This window comes from Taudactylus pleione, unplaced genomic scaffold (genome assembly GCF_031769625.1).
Source record: "Taudactylus pleione unplaced genomic scaffold, aTauple2 ptg000244l, whole genome shotgun sequence".
Classification (NCBI taxonomy): domain Eukaryota; kingdom Metazoa; phylum Chordata; class Amphibia; order Anura; family Myobatrachidae; genus Taudactylus; species Taudactylus pleione.
In genome coordinates this window covers 7344748-7360352 of record NW_028284646.1, presented here as the reverse complement: position 1 = coordinate 7360352, position 15605 = coordinate 7344748, and the positions used below count along the sequence as shown (strand labels likewise).

Genomic DNA, 15605 nt, shown 5'->3' with positions numbered 1-15605 from the left:
TGGTCTTAACAAAGACTTTGTATTAAAATGGTTTTTATAAACTTAAATTTTTTACCATTCAGTTTTATTCATGCCTTATATGTTATTATGTTTTTATACCAATTCCTTTTCTATATTCAGGCTTCGCCAATTACCTAAACAATTTTTTTTATATATTTTGCCTTATTCCAATGAGGTTTTGTGGAAATTGAAGAAGAAGCCCATCTCAGCAAAATATAGCCCATTATTGGACATACAAAGTGGCAGAGGAATCAAAGAAAACATATATCATGCTTCGCGTATCACACATGTGATCATGGCACTTCCTGCTGTATGTATGACAAGAAAAAGCCCACCACTTATCTTCAAAGCAGACTCCAACTTCCGGTCACAATGTCTTTCATTATCACTCCATAACTTCTGACCGTGGCTCCACTCCCGAACCGGAAGTGACTCAATACTACCCATGCACACTTCCGGTCATGTCCCCTCCACGTGGGCTTGAAGTAGCAACATGACACACTTCCAGGACTAAGGGGGCCTCATTGGAAGGAGGATAAAAGAAGAAGAACATGCAGCTCAGCAACATGCCTTGCAAAACTGCTCCTTGCAGCTCAAACTGCGTTGACACCACTGATCGTGCCTGTATCCTTTTGGAAGGACATCTATACCTGACTGGAGTGTGACTTTGGAGCCTATGCAGGGTACTCCAGAGGTGGCTTGCTTTTTTTCACCTGTGGCTCCTATCTGCCATTTGTACTGTACACACACTGGATGTATTCAGTTTAGTTATGTACCACAGTATGCTATATCTTTAATAATTTTTATGTTATCTGTCTGATATATGTATATTGTATAGTGCCAGGAGGCCAGTAGCTCAATTATCTTGCCTCTTTGTTCCAGTTCACCATCCTCCCACCCTATTTGCCTGTGTTTTTTTGTGATGGTAAAGAACAGAATGTTTGTTATTAATGTTTAGTTAGGATTGGTAGGTGCACTCTCCTTCTCATGACTCAAGCTAAATAGGCCAATTGTCCTGATCGGGAAATGGTTACACCATATGTACAGGTGGGTTTTGCTATTTGGAGAGTTGAACACCAATGTTTGGTTTCTGTGGTATATTGTTTTTGTCATGTCCATTCTTTAAATGCTGCCACCAATTAGTTAATCATCAATTGGTCAATACATTTTGACATTCATTTTTAAAATGCCAGCACTGTTGTCTGTGACTTTATTTCATTAATGTTGTGTATTTGGTTAAGTTTAGTGATAAAGGTAACATTGGATCACTGCATGAGATTCTCCATTAGTGAGCTTATTGTTCTGGTAAACTAAATGAAAACAAAAAGTTTGTTCTTATGATTGACTAGTTTTTTTGAGCCTTCATTCACTGGGTAGCTAGCAAGTGTGGCTGTCATATAGCCTCATCTCTAGTATGTCTTTTTAGCCTCATCCCTCAATGTTCTCTCCAGTGTCAGCCTCATTTGCCCCCCTTCCCCCTCTTTCTTTTTTAGATCTGTCTCCCTCATCTCTGTCTGTCATGTCTCTTCTCCCCCTCTTCACATTCACCTGTCCCCTGTCCCTCTTCTTTTTCAAATTTGCTCCCTTCCCCTTCTCTCTTTTTCAGATCTGTTCCCCTCCCACCCCTCTCTCATTTCATCTTTGTTCTCCCCTCTATTTTATCTGTCCACCTCCCACTCTCTCTTACAGGTTTTTCCCTTTTTCACCCTTTTCAGATCTATACATTTGCTCCCCTCTCACTATCATCTTTATCTCTCTCCCACCTCTCATTCATCTCTGTCCTCCTCTTTCTCATCTCAACCCCCATTCCCCATCATTTGGGGACACCAGTGAGGGGCATCTGCTCAAGGGGCTTGAAGAGAAGTGAGGTGGTATGGCTGCTTCTAGCAGGCAGCTAGAGCACAATTACTAGACACAATGCCTACCATCTTTATCTAAGAGATGGTAATTAAATAGTTAATATGGTTGATAATACATAAAATCTGATATAACAGATCCAACATTCACTGGATCACTAGCTATTGAGCCCAACGTTGGCAGGCTCCCTGACTTCCAATATCTTCCACACTCCCTTTTTTCTCTTTTCTCATCCAAACTGTCTTTCTCTGTTCCTACCAATCATCTCTCTCTCCATACCCCAATACTCCCTTTTTTTTCCCTTCCATTCCAGGAGACACGCCGGACTGCCTGACAGGAGGATACATTTTGGAAGAGAGGCTGTGTGTGGGCATCAGGCAGCCAGTGAGACATGGCAATGTAGGGGGGGTACCTCTCTGCACAACTGCTAGATGGAAACATTGGCAGATTATATGATAGATTTTATAGAGCATGATAGTACACCAGAGAGAGAGAGATTAATAATTAAATGCAGTACTAACTGTGGGAAACTATTAAATAAAACTCATTTTATGAAATTAATTATATAGTTTTGTTAAATTTTAATATGCAAAGTAGACCCAACTGTCATATGTTAAAGTTAAAATATCTACCTTATGATTATATTGCTTGTTAAATACATGCTGTAGATTAGTGTATCTGACATGATAATCCTGCACTTATCCATTACAAGTACAGTGTGACAATTAAGGACTACAGTAAAAGAATTACAATTATAACATTTGGATGTGTGCACTTCATTTAATGCTGATTTAGCTGGGTCTCGCCATCAATATAAGGTTAATTGGAGATACTAATGCAGTAGAGAGGGATTCACTAACTATTCCAAACAGCAGGTACTGAAGTACAGATTCTTATTGACATCAAGAAATTGAATTATCCCATAGCTTTTAAAGTTATTCTGATATACATAAGCAGCATGACACTTGTGGTAATTTTTTCTTCTACAAATTCTTCATTTCATGATGGTTCTTGATGGCTAAGCATTGCACAATTCTTATATCTTGGTTTTAATATGGACTAATTGCTGAATTTAATGAACCCCTGTTCCCTGCATAATTTTAAACGTGGTACGCATTGAATTTACACATTCTGTGTAGAATTAAATTTGGGACATTTTAGTTGCTCTGCTATTAGTAAACGATCCCTATAATATTTAAACCCTGTGTAAGCTATATTTATATATTCAAAAAACAGAGTTACAGATGCACTATGCGATCATTACTGTATACATATAAATTTATAATATAGAATTTCAGAGGTAGTTTGCATATCAATGGCAAATGATACGGGCCTGCCCACCAGCGTCAAGGTCACCTCATTGAGCAGGTCCCTAACACTCTGGGGTTTACATCTGGGACGCAGAGCACCCCAAAAGTCAGCTCAGCCAAAGACCTCCCCAGGGCATCACTCGAAAAAAAAGGGTGACAGTGAAGTGTTGAAGTATCAGGTGTGTAAAGTAATTAACAAGTGTTATAATAATGATAAGGGTAGAATGTGTGTGAAAAAATACATAAATAATAAACAAACATGAAGGTGATATACAAAGTGACTATATGTATTAAATGGTGATGCCCTGGAGAGGTCCAGCCAAAACAGCTCAGGGGGCCCCACACCCAAACGCTCACCCCAAATAAACTGATACTAACAATATAAATAGGACTTACTTGTAATTATGCCTGTTGCCTTGTGCAGTCAAATGCTAGGTCCCTGCTTAAAAACATATGAGGGGGTGGGGGGAGGGGTGCAAATCTAGACTGGAGCAATCTCAGGCTTCAGATGTGTGTATAAATACACAATATGGGGTATAAGGAGGGGCTCCTCCTTTGTATATGCAACTTTGAAATCTCAGCATGATAGCACCTTTCATTACTATTAGGGTGTGCAGTCTAGAGCCCCTCCTTATACCCCATATTGTGTATTTATACACACATCTGAAGCATGAGATTGCTCCAGTCTAGATTTGCACCCCTCCCCCCACCCCCTCATATGTTTTTAAGCAGGGACCTAGCATTTGACTGCACAAGGCAACAGGCATAATTACAAGTAAGTCCTATTTATATTGTTAGTATCAGTTTATTTGGGGTCAGCGTTTGGGTGTGGGGCCTCCTGAGCTGTTTTGGCTGGCCCTCTCCAGGGCATCACCATTTAATACATATAGTCACTTTGTATATCACCTTCATGTTTGTTTATTATTTATGTATTTTTTCACACACATTCTACCCTTATCATTATTATAACACTTGTTAATTACTTTACACACCTGATACTTCAACACTTCAGTGTCACCCTTTTTTTCGAGTGATGCCCTGGGGAGGTCTTTGGCTGAGCTGACTTTTGGGGTGCCCTGCATCCCAGATGTGAACCCCAGAGTGTTAGGGACCTGCTCAATGAGGTGACCGTGACGCTGGTGGGCAGGCCCGTATCAGTGGCCATTGATATGCAAACTACCTCTGAAATTCTATATTATAAATTTATATGTATACAGTAATGATCGCATAGTGCATCTGCAACTCTGTTTTTTGTATATGCAACTTTGAAATCTCAGCATGATAGCACCTTTCATTACTATTAGGGTGTGCGGTCTAGAGCCCCTCCTTATACCCCATATTGTGTATTTATACACACATCTGAAGCCTGAGATTGCTCCAGTCTAGATTTGCACCCCTCCCCCCACCCCCTCATATGTTTTTTTAAGCAGGGACCTAGCATTTGACTGCACAAGGCAACAGGCATAATTACAAGTAAGTCCTATTTATATTGTTAGTATCAGTTTATTTGGGGTGAGCGTTTGGGTGTGGGGCCCCCTGAGCTGTTTTGGCTGGACCTCTCCAGGGCATCACCATTTAATACATATAGTCACTTTGTATATCACCTTCATGTTTGTTTATTATTTATGTATTTTTTCACACACATTCTACCATTATCATTATTATAACACTTGTTAATTACTTTACACACCTGATACTTCAACACTTCACTGTCACCCTTTTTTTTCGAGTGATGCCCTGGGGAGGTCTTTGGCTGAGCTGACTTTTGGGGTGCTCTGCGTCCCAGATGTGAACCCCAGAGTGTTAGGGACCTGCTCAATGAGGTGACCTTGATGCTAGTGGGCAGGCCCGTCTCAGTGGCCATTGATATGCAAACTACCTCTGAAATTCTATATTATAAATTTATATGTATACAGTAAGTTATATTTAAACTGGCTTCTAGGCAGCCATTATCTCTATGGTCACAGGGCCTGATTCATTTCGGATCTCTGTTGCTAAAGCATATGCAGTTGGCCAATTGTTGCATACTGTGCAGGCATATGCATCACAGTGCACGTGCAAGAAGGCACCAATGCTATTGCACCGCAATAATGGAGACCACTGACAGCCATTGCAGTGTGATTGACAGGCAGTGAGCATTTGGGGGTGGTGATGGGGGGGTGGTCAGAGAAACGCAGGCATTTCTGTCCGTTTTAACACCATTGCATTAGCGATTCTTAATGATTCAGGCCCACAGTGCTCAAAGTAATATCCTTCTTGTGGACGCAGGCATGTCTGTCTGTTTGAACACCGTCGCAATAGCGATTCCTAATGATTCAGGCCCACAGTGCTCAAAGTAATATCCTTCTTGCTCATTTTTAAATTTCCATACCGTCAATTTAATTCAATCAATATTTTGCCACTACAAACATTTTTTTAAAAATGCATTTAAAGTGAAATTACATTTTTATAAGACTTTGAGTTAAAAACTATATAAAGAACAAACTAAAATTATACAATTTTAAATTCAATATAGAGATCACATATGGGGAAATAAATATTTCTCAATCTACTTGTACAAGTTCTAATACACCTGTAGCATTTATTAGAGGGCAGGAAGAAAAAAAAGGAATGACACGGGTGACTAGAATTAGCAATGATCTTTTTTCACTTTCAATAAACTTCTAATAACACTAATTTCCTCCAAATAGGGCAAAATTTGACAAATAGTTCTCCATGCCACTTTACCATCCTGGCTATGGACTCTTACAATATGCCAAAGTGCAGTGACTAAACCACACTATAATAACACCTCTCAATCTTCCCAACCCAAAATGAAATATATGAAGATTATGATAAATCTCAGTGAGAATAATGACTAAAAACATAAATCTGCAAGTTTACCACAATCAAAGCTCACTGGAAACTATTCTGCCCCGTGATCATTTTCTGAAAACACTTCATAACCAGCAAAGTGAAAGCAATTAATCATTCAAACTAGAGATGTGCGGTGACCACCGTTTTTTGGTTTTATATCTGTTTTTTTCTTCATGTTTCAGTTCTGGTTTGTCAAAACCATCCTCAAGTGTTTTGGTTTTGGATTCAAATAAAAATCAATAAAAATCAATTAAAAATTGATAAAAACAGCTAATATGTCAGATTCCAAAACCCGAGTTCCAAATCGGCAAAAGATTCGCACCGGGACATGATTTGAACCGGGACACAAAAGTGAATCCGAACCTTGAGCCGCTACCATTCAGACCCCCCAAATTCGAGGTTGTTTGGATTTCAGAAATCCAGACCCGAACATCTCTAATTCAAACGTAACACTGTTCATCTTTTTGGAACAGGCACAATTATGGTTGTTTTAAAATATCTAGGCACTAAATACTGAGCTAGTAAAAAATTTAAATTCCCAGTGAAATTAAATTACCAGCTAACTGATCAGCTAAAAACCCTACCCAAAATGAAATCATGACTAGGTAGGGTTTTTAGCTGATCAGTTTATTTTATTTATTTTGTGCAGCATAGCCTAATATCAGACTCTTTCAAAGTCAGAAAACTTCCAGCGAGGGACAAACTATTTTTGACTGTTTGGATCTCTTTTGCTACAATAAATCTTGCATTAAAAGTATGTAACTCAGCCGAAGATGGAGCACCCACCCTGTAAGGACAATCATTTTTAACCTTATAGTAAGTAATATACTTAATTCATTGCCACATAGATCTTGAATAGCCAAATTCATTGCAGTTCACAAATCTAGGGATTCCTGTAATATTAATGAGGGCCCCTCAGCCCAAACATTAACATGACTAATAACAGGCCTAGACCATTTCATTAATGGACAATATTTCAGAACTCAAAACAAGGAATAATCCGACTGTTCAATGTGTTTTATGTCTTATATGTGTCTAGCATATTATAAACTGGCATTAAAACATACAAATTCTGGGAAAACTTTGGTAAAATAGACTTAAGATTGGCATGATTAAAGTATCCTGCACCAAGGGATTGCACATTCTTGATGATCAGTCTGCTGTTTAGAAATAGCATTGTACAAATTGTTCAACTCAGATGTAGCATTTGCTTAAGGCAGAATATTAACTGCAGCCTAAAGACCCACAGAAATCTCTAAAAGCAGATACAAATTGCCCAGGGCAGACAAAAGACTGATGACAAGCCATTTTCAGCCTAATGTCATCCATTTTATTTGAAAGAGATCTAACATTAGCCAAAACAGGCTGGGTAATGAGGTCATACAAGGCTGGTACATTATCCTTGCTTGAAAGCCAGCTCTCTTTCCTCTCCAATTCCAGCCTCCTCCAACCATGTCTTAAGGAGCAGCAGGGTGTATGTCATCTGACAAATCGAAACCCAGTGTCATCCAGTTGCGATGTTTTCACCTTGCAGCAGCCTCCTTGCAGTGCACTAATGACTCCCAGTGTTCCTAACACCCAGCCAAGTCTAATTGCAAACAATTCATCCCAGCCATAGTGAGTCTGACTGCACTCAAGAGTAGTAGACCAAGCATCACCCTGTCAATCCCATCTCAGGATATTGATAGGCTTCAGTAACTGTATGAAATCTGGATCTGGGGCATAGGGCCAAATTCAATTCAATGCGATGATGAATAACCGCGGGAGGGAGCTCCCAGGGCTATTCAATTCACCATGCTTTTTGCCAAGTCAGGAATTGGTTAAATCAGAGAATGCCAGTTCTCGCAACTTTACCTGGGTGTTTAGTCATGAGAACCTTCATTCCCTGACTAAAGTGTCGGCCCCGCAGCTGTTAGCACTGCGCTAAGCAGGCAAAGAGCTGTGCACCCGGCACTTTTGTTGGAATTCTCCTCCCACAGGGATGCCAGAGGAAATCCTTTGACCCGCCCAAACAGCGTGGTGAATTAAATAGCTTCGGGAGCTCCCTCCCGTAGCTATTGATCATCACATTGAATTGAATTCAGCCCATTATGTTTATGGCTTAATAAAAGCTTAGAACTTGCATAGGAAAGTGCATAGTTTTAAAATCAGATGTACAGTACACTGAATAAGGGAACACAATTACAGTATGCCTTGTGCCCAATTTTACTAATCTCAATGGTGACCATTGTCAGGAATAGATGATTAAGTGAAATGTAAATGTAAATCAGCCAACATCTTTATGCATGGGTGCAGCCTGGGAGGCTCTGCATCTATCAAGGGGAAGTGCTCATATTGTCAACAGTCACTATGTCGACAGCGAATATGCCAACGGCATAATAGTGCCACAATAGTGATGTAACGTAAAGCATTTTAACTATGTCAGCATTATAACTTTAAAAATGATTCTTTACAATTATGTTTAAAGTTATACAGGTGACATGGTTAAAATGCTTTAAGTAACATAACAACCAAGTTGGTATTGAATATTCAACATTCTCCCATCATCATATTCACTGTTGATATAATGACTGTTGACTAAAGGTATGTACCAGACAGCTGGGATTTCATACCCAACCCCCTGTATGGGATGTAGTCGACATCCCAGCATGCGGGATGCTGACGATCCAAATACCGGTGCTGAAATTCCAACAGGTCAGGATCCCAGCACCAGTATCCTGACCATCGGCACCCCAAAGGTAAGTATTGAGGTGATAGGGGGAGGTTAGCATTAGCTAGCAGGGTTAAGGTTAGGCATTAGGGGGAAGGTTAGTGTTAGGCACCGGGGAGGGGGTTGTAGGATTAGGGTGCTTTGAGGGGGAGGTTAGGTTTAGGCACTAGGGGGGATGTTAGGTTTAGGCACTGGGGAGGTGGTCTTAAGTTTAGGGTGCGGGGTGGGCGAGGTTAGGTTTAGGCACTAGGAAGGGGGGGGTTAGGTTTAGGCACTAGGAAAGGAGGGTTAGGATTAGAGTAGGGTTTAGGGTAGGGAAATTACTTGCGTGCCTTGCTATGGGTGTTGGGATTCTGGCTGTCGGGATGCCGCTGTCGGTATTCTGAACAGCAGCATACCGACAGCTGGGATTTCATACCCAACCCCCACGTATCTATCTAGTTCTTAAAAGCAGTTTACTTTAAGATTTTTTTTCTTTTAAATGTAATAATTTAAGTGTTTGTTGCTGCTGTTCAACCCCTGTGCTAGTTTTGTCTGAAGTATTTAAGTACACAAATTCCTCATTCCAATGTTTTATAACAGAAGTATATTTTCCAAGTTTAAAAGCAAAAACTGAATGGAGCCTGCTGGTGAAAGTTAAAACTTCAGTTAAAAAAATACAATTTTTTCTTAGTGTTCTCTTCCATAATAAGAATTGTGCTTGCACATGATTCAGACATTGAAATATTAAAATAATAACTCCACTATTACTGTCTTGGGGTATAATTATCACATGTGCTGTGATAAATTCACCAAATATCGCCGTCTGATGTTTGAATATATCACAAGGATGTATAAAAAATCGCATACATGGAAAGAGCTTGCAATAAAGCTCTGTCCCTGTGAATCCACTTCATACTTTTCATTGGTTTTTATGCAAAGATACAGTAAGATAATGCCTGCGCATGTGCTTCTGGCTCACAATCACCACCCTATCAGTGACTCCAATCACCCTCCTCCTCGTGACCCCCCCATGCGACCCCCCTCTTCATCCTACACCTACCAGGGCTCCGATGAGGTCATCACTCTGGTGCTACAGTTAGCTGGTCTCCGGGCTTCTGAACTGTGACCATGGTCAGCTGCTGACTGGGGTCACAGTGCAGGAGCCCACAGACCAGCTGACCAGAGCTCCAGAGAGAAGACCTCACTGGAGCACTGATCACCGTTCCCTGGATGCAGGTAAGTGTTGTTGTTTTTTTAACTAATTTCATTTTTACAGTGATAAGCTTGTGGTCTATTTAGACCACAATGCTGATCACAGGGTCCAGCTCCCGACTCTGCTCTGCCTGTCAGAGTAGAGCAGGAGTCTGGGAACTGGGGGCAAACCTGGATAATGCCATCTCCAGGTGGCGTTATTATCACAGGGCTTTCCCCTGTATTTTATCACAATTTATTATAATAAATCTGAGCAGATCACATTTCCCATTACATGCATGGGAAATGTGATCTGCTTACTAAAAATATGTGAATTGAAGGGATTGGAGTAATTTTCCATGAAAAGTACTTTAAAAGCCCTTTAATTAAAGTATGTGATACTAAAATAATAATGTAAAAGGTGTGAAAACACCCTTTTTTCAATTTTTTTTAATAAAAATAATATTGATAAATATGCCCCTTGGTATTCTCAAATATACAACAAATAACCCTTTTTCAAAAATACTATATGTTTTGAAAGAATTGAAACCTCAACATCATGAGTTGATGACCAACCACATAATACTTCCCATATATGTGTGAATAATTCATGCAATATACTTTCAGTGTTTAAATAAAGCAATACTAATATGGAAAGGAGCAAGATATGAAGCTACTTATTGCACTGCCAGTCAGTCATATGTATACATTTCATGTGTATGTTCTAACATGATAACTTCCTGAAACGTGATAATCAATTAGGTTGAATAATAATCAATATGTTAGCATACATTATTCAATGTATTTAAATCATGAAACTTATTAATAGCTCACTGTAAATGCCTTTAATATATGTATGGATTTACATGTGTTAAAGACAATGTAATAAACTCACAGGTGTACCATACGGGATGTAGTCAATAGACCGGCGGACTAAATGCCGCTGGTCTATATCCTGACTGGGGAAGCCGACATGGGACTTAAGATAGGTGTCGAAATACCAACGCCTATTTTAATCCTGACGCCTGAATGCTGAAGGATGCTAGATCAAATGAGGTAAGTCGGGCGTCCTTAGCAGTTAGCCGTGGAGGGGTAGGTTTAGGCACTCCTGGGGGGCTTAGGGACTTGCACCCCCCCGGGAAGGGTTAGGGTTAGGCTAGTGGAAGGGGGGGTTAGGGTTAGGTTCTACTGGGGGAAGGTTAGGGTTAGGCACCATTCCGGGAGCGTTAGGTTTAGGGTGCAGGGAGGGGGGGTTTAGGCACCACTAGGGGGACTTAGGGTTAGGCACCACCCTAGTAGCTTTAGGGTTAGGCACCCCCAAGGGAGGGTTAGGGTTAGTGGGGAAAAAGGGTAGGGTTAGGCAATTTATCTGCACAGTTGGGATTATCCAGCTGTCAGGCTTCCACTGTCAATATTTGTATATGTAAACTTGCACTAGACTGACCCAACATTATGTTATTTATTAAATACAACGCATTTATGTTATTTATTTTTTTTTATCACAAATCTGTATTATTTTCAGTACAAAATAATACCGAGATAATGAAAATATTTTACAAGCTCTGTTAATAATGTCTTTTGATATTATCACTCAATTGTTCATTAATGAAACTTTTATATGTCTTATGTATTACAAGGAATAATGTACCCCACAATGTTATGTATTACAAATATTAGTCAGGCTTCCATAGCCTGTGTAAAGGAACTTGCAGTTTGGCCTTGTGACTTTTATTATCTTAATAATTCATAATTCACAATGGGGAATACATTATCCTATATATATAGAATCTAGACTAACCACATTATATGCAATGCAAAGTATGTACTATTGAACTCATTATTAGAAAGTGGCTGTTTTTGATTACCTTTACTAAAGAAAACACAGTAATGTTCGCTCTCAGTTAGCCATTAACAGTATAACATCAATGCTGCTTTCATTTGTGTTTTTGTTGTTGTATTTTTACTATCCAAAATTACATTTGCTACTTGAAGAATCTGCAATACAATTTCCTGCCATCTAGCCACTAGAGGGGAGCAGCCACATGCATACTGTAGTAGTATAAGCTCACATTCAATGTGAATAGTGAATTGTGAAATTATATTATATGGGTTGGAAATGTCTTTAGCTGTTTTTATTATTTTATCAGTTTGTTTTATTCAAACAATCTCCAGCATATACAGTAAGACATTATTACACACCAAACAATTACTATTGATAGAAAAGGTTACATTAAAAACCTACCATTACATGATGGCAGACTCTTGTTCCATGCAGGCTTCCCATCAGTACCAATCACACAGCTAATTGTTGCAGGCTCAATAATTTTGTAACCTGGGTCACACTGGTAAGTTACTGTAGATCCAAGTTTGAAATCTGTTCCAATTCGAGTCCCATTCATGATATTGCCTGGATCAAAACAAGCTTCTCTAGGCTTTTCTATTATAAAAAAAGAATAATAAACACATAACAAAATACATTGACTACAAAAGTAAAACATCACATTAAGAACATTTAAATAAATGTTACTATAACAAGAATTCTCAGTCGGTATTTAAAAAGATGTGCTCAAAGTCTTTCAGACAGTAGAAATACAATTTTGTTCTCTCCCCATCACTTTAAAAGCTTGAACAACGTATCAATGAAAGCATCCTCTTATAATAATAATCAAAATTCTTTTCAAGAGCAGATGAGCTTCCAATTCTGTACCTCAATCCAAGTTAACACTATCCTGCTTATTACATTTGCTTGACTTTCTCTCATCACCTCTTGTAAGCTACTTTTCTTTTAGTACTGAGGATTTCCATTTCCTTTCTTCTGCTTCCAATTCATGTGCTAGGTAATTTGTTCTCAAATATAACACTCGTGATCCCGGCTGTCTCTCTTTAATTATGTCTCGCATTCTCTTTTCCTCCAATTTCTCCCTTTCAGCGTTTTCTCTCTCAGTTTTACTTCAAGCATCCTCAAAGTATTTGTTCTTTCTTGACCCATTTCCTCTAGACTTTGACCTTCTACAGTCTACTGTTGTCTTCAACCTCTGTAATTTTACAATGACACAGCATGCCCTATTCTCAGCTTATGCACCTCTTAACATGTGTAGTATCATCCTCAATCTTTGTTCAAGAATAATACAACCTTCTACTTCTGACCTCCCTACCATTGTATTACCTTATTGTATACAATGACAAATTAATGATATTTTCAATGTTATTTTTCAATATTAAAAGATTGCATGTATTTTTACCATTTTCTAAATAAAAATTAATGGTATTAATGGAATATATATGGTATGTCACACTTTTTATCTAGTAGTTCTCTCATGAGTAGTTTTTACAGTATGACTAATCCATCCATGAACTCCATGCATTGGTAAGTTTATTTGAGGTGTTATGTATAGTGCTAGAGATAGTTTCTATATTATAAATCTGTCAAACTGCTGATAATTGATAACAATGAGGGAGGATCTAGGTTTTTCAAAAAAACGGAAATTTGGCATTTATTGGCACTTGAAATATGTGTTGTAAGTTTCTGAACATGATTATGAGTATTTTGTGCATTGCACGTTAGTAAGGAAGGTCTAAAGATAAATTGCTTGGAACTTGCATGCTGTTTATAGGACTTAATTCAAACTAGTATGCTATTGTGGCCACAGCTGTGGGAGTGCTGGGGCCAGGGTCTGCGTCAGTGGATGCAAAATGCCAAACTGAATAAGCTGAAGCTTAATCAGACAGGCTTGTGCTGTCATTATGGTGATGCAATGCGCCATCTATGCTGCACTCAGATCAGAATTGCTGTCAGGTGGCATCTGCTTCCTATAGACACCTCCTGCAGCATTTAAATATTGCACAGTATTGCACAGCTTTAATTTATGCATGTTTTCTTTTTTCCTCTTAGCAGAGGAAAGAACTATTGAGATGCCATGGATGGTCTCATTATGGAATTTAGTATCAAGGGGTGCTATCATGGCTCCTAAATTTAGTGGGATTAGTAAATTAGGTGACAGTATCCTGTTTAGGAAGAGATATGTCTAATCTCCTCTAAGAAAGAGAATAAGGCAAATCAATTAAACTAGTTCTAGAAACATGGCTGCATGATCAGACCAAAGCTGAATTAAGGCTTTTGGGAGACCTGGGACATTTAAGACTGGAAAGCCCTAAACACCAACATTTGGTATATGGGGATTGAGTCATAGGGCCTGATTAAGCAGTGCACACTAATGCATTGCTGATTGCAGATTCACGATTATCGGTAATCTTCTCATGCGCAGGACCCAACCTGCAGGTGGGCAAAACAGGTCCTGCAAAATTGCAAGCAGGCCACTATATGCCTCTGCCTGATTGACAGACAGAGGCATTTGCAATGTGGTGTGGGGGCGGACACAACCTGCGTTCCCAGAATTGGAGGCATGTCATCACCATTTTCCGGGACACAGGGGTCTATTTACTAAGCAGTGTTAGGAGAAGTGAAAAGTGAATAGTGAAAAGTGATAAGGTGCCAGAATATCAGCTCCTAACTGCCATCTCACAGGCTGTGTTTGAAAAATGACAGTTGGGAGCTGATTGGCTGGCACCTTATCACTTTTCACTCTTCACTTTTCACTTCTCCTAACACTTCTTAGTAAATAGACCACACAGACTTCATGGCCTCGCAGGCTGGCAGGACCCGATCAGGCTGCGGTAAGCTTCTGCAGCCTGACCAAGGGAAGGTCACAATGGTGATCCCAGCTTGATGCTGGGATCACAGATGCAGCAAGAAGGTGTAGGACACCTCCTGTGCATTTGCATTTTTGCAGGATGAAATTGAAAAACCACCTGTGTGCGGCTTAGTAATTTTGTCCTCTGCTGAATCAGGCCCATGGTGCACAAGTCTTCAGCATGCACATAATTATTTCACTTCATGCTGTGCTGCCCCCAGCCTCATGTGCACAGCAGGATGGAATGTTCCTCCCTATCTGACATCCAGCTAAACAGGTGGGACAGTTCCCCAACAAAATCTGGATGGTTGGGGGACATGTATAATACATACATAGTTACACACATACACAGTCACACATATATACACATACATATTAACTGTCACACACATACATAAACATTGTTACACACGGTCACACACATACATACATCCATACACTTACTGTTTATACTAGGGATGTGCGCCGGACCATTTTTGCCGGATTTGGATTTGGATCTAATTCGTCGTCCGGCTTTGGATTTGGATTTGGATTTGCCAAACTGCGGTGACTGGCTTTGGATTTGGATTTGGATTTTTTTACAAAAATTGACAAAAAAAGCTAAAATCACATAAATTGGTCTTTTTTTTCTTCCTAGAGTATTATTACCCTCAATAACATTAATTTCCAGTCAATTTAGACCATATAACAGCTCATAATATTGTTTTCAACATTATTGGCCAAAGGTTGCAGTGAGCTGACTGGTTCCTAAGCGATAGAGCAGCGGCACAACGACACAGACACCACAGTATAAAGCACATCTATGACACATTGCCACACAGCAGTGGCAGAAATGAAAAGTAGTGCACCCACCCAGTGGGGTACGGCCAGCAGAGTCACAGTACTTGTTTACATAGTGGGCTACGGCCCAAGGAGTCACAGTGCACAATCTTATTCACATTACACCGCACGTAGGGCCTGATTCACATTACACCATAAAGTAGTGTCTCTTATTTATGTTACGACACA

The 15605-nt window shown here is 39.6% G+C and overlaps 1 protein-coding gene across 1 annotated transcript in view; it reads right to left on the bottom strand.

Annotated features, from left to right (window-relative positions):
* Positions 1 to 15605, bottom strand: part of CSMD1 (CUB and Sushi multiple domains 1) — a 1974400-nt gene that overhangs the window by 363436 nt on the left and 1595359 nt on the right. Inside the window, exon 30 of the mRNA XM_088479751.1 lies at positions 12149 to 12343. Coding sequence (XP_088335877.1) covers positions 12149 to 12343 — 195 coding nt within the window. The remainder of the gene's footprint in view (positions 1 to 12148; positions 12344 to 15605) is intronic.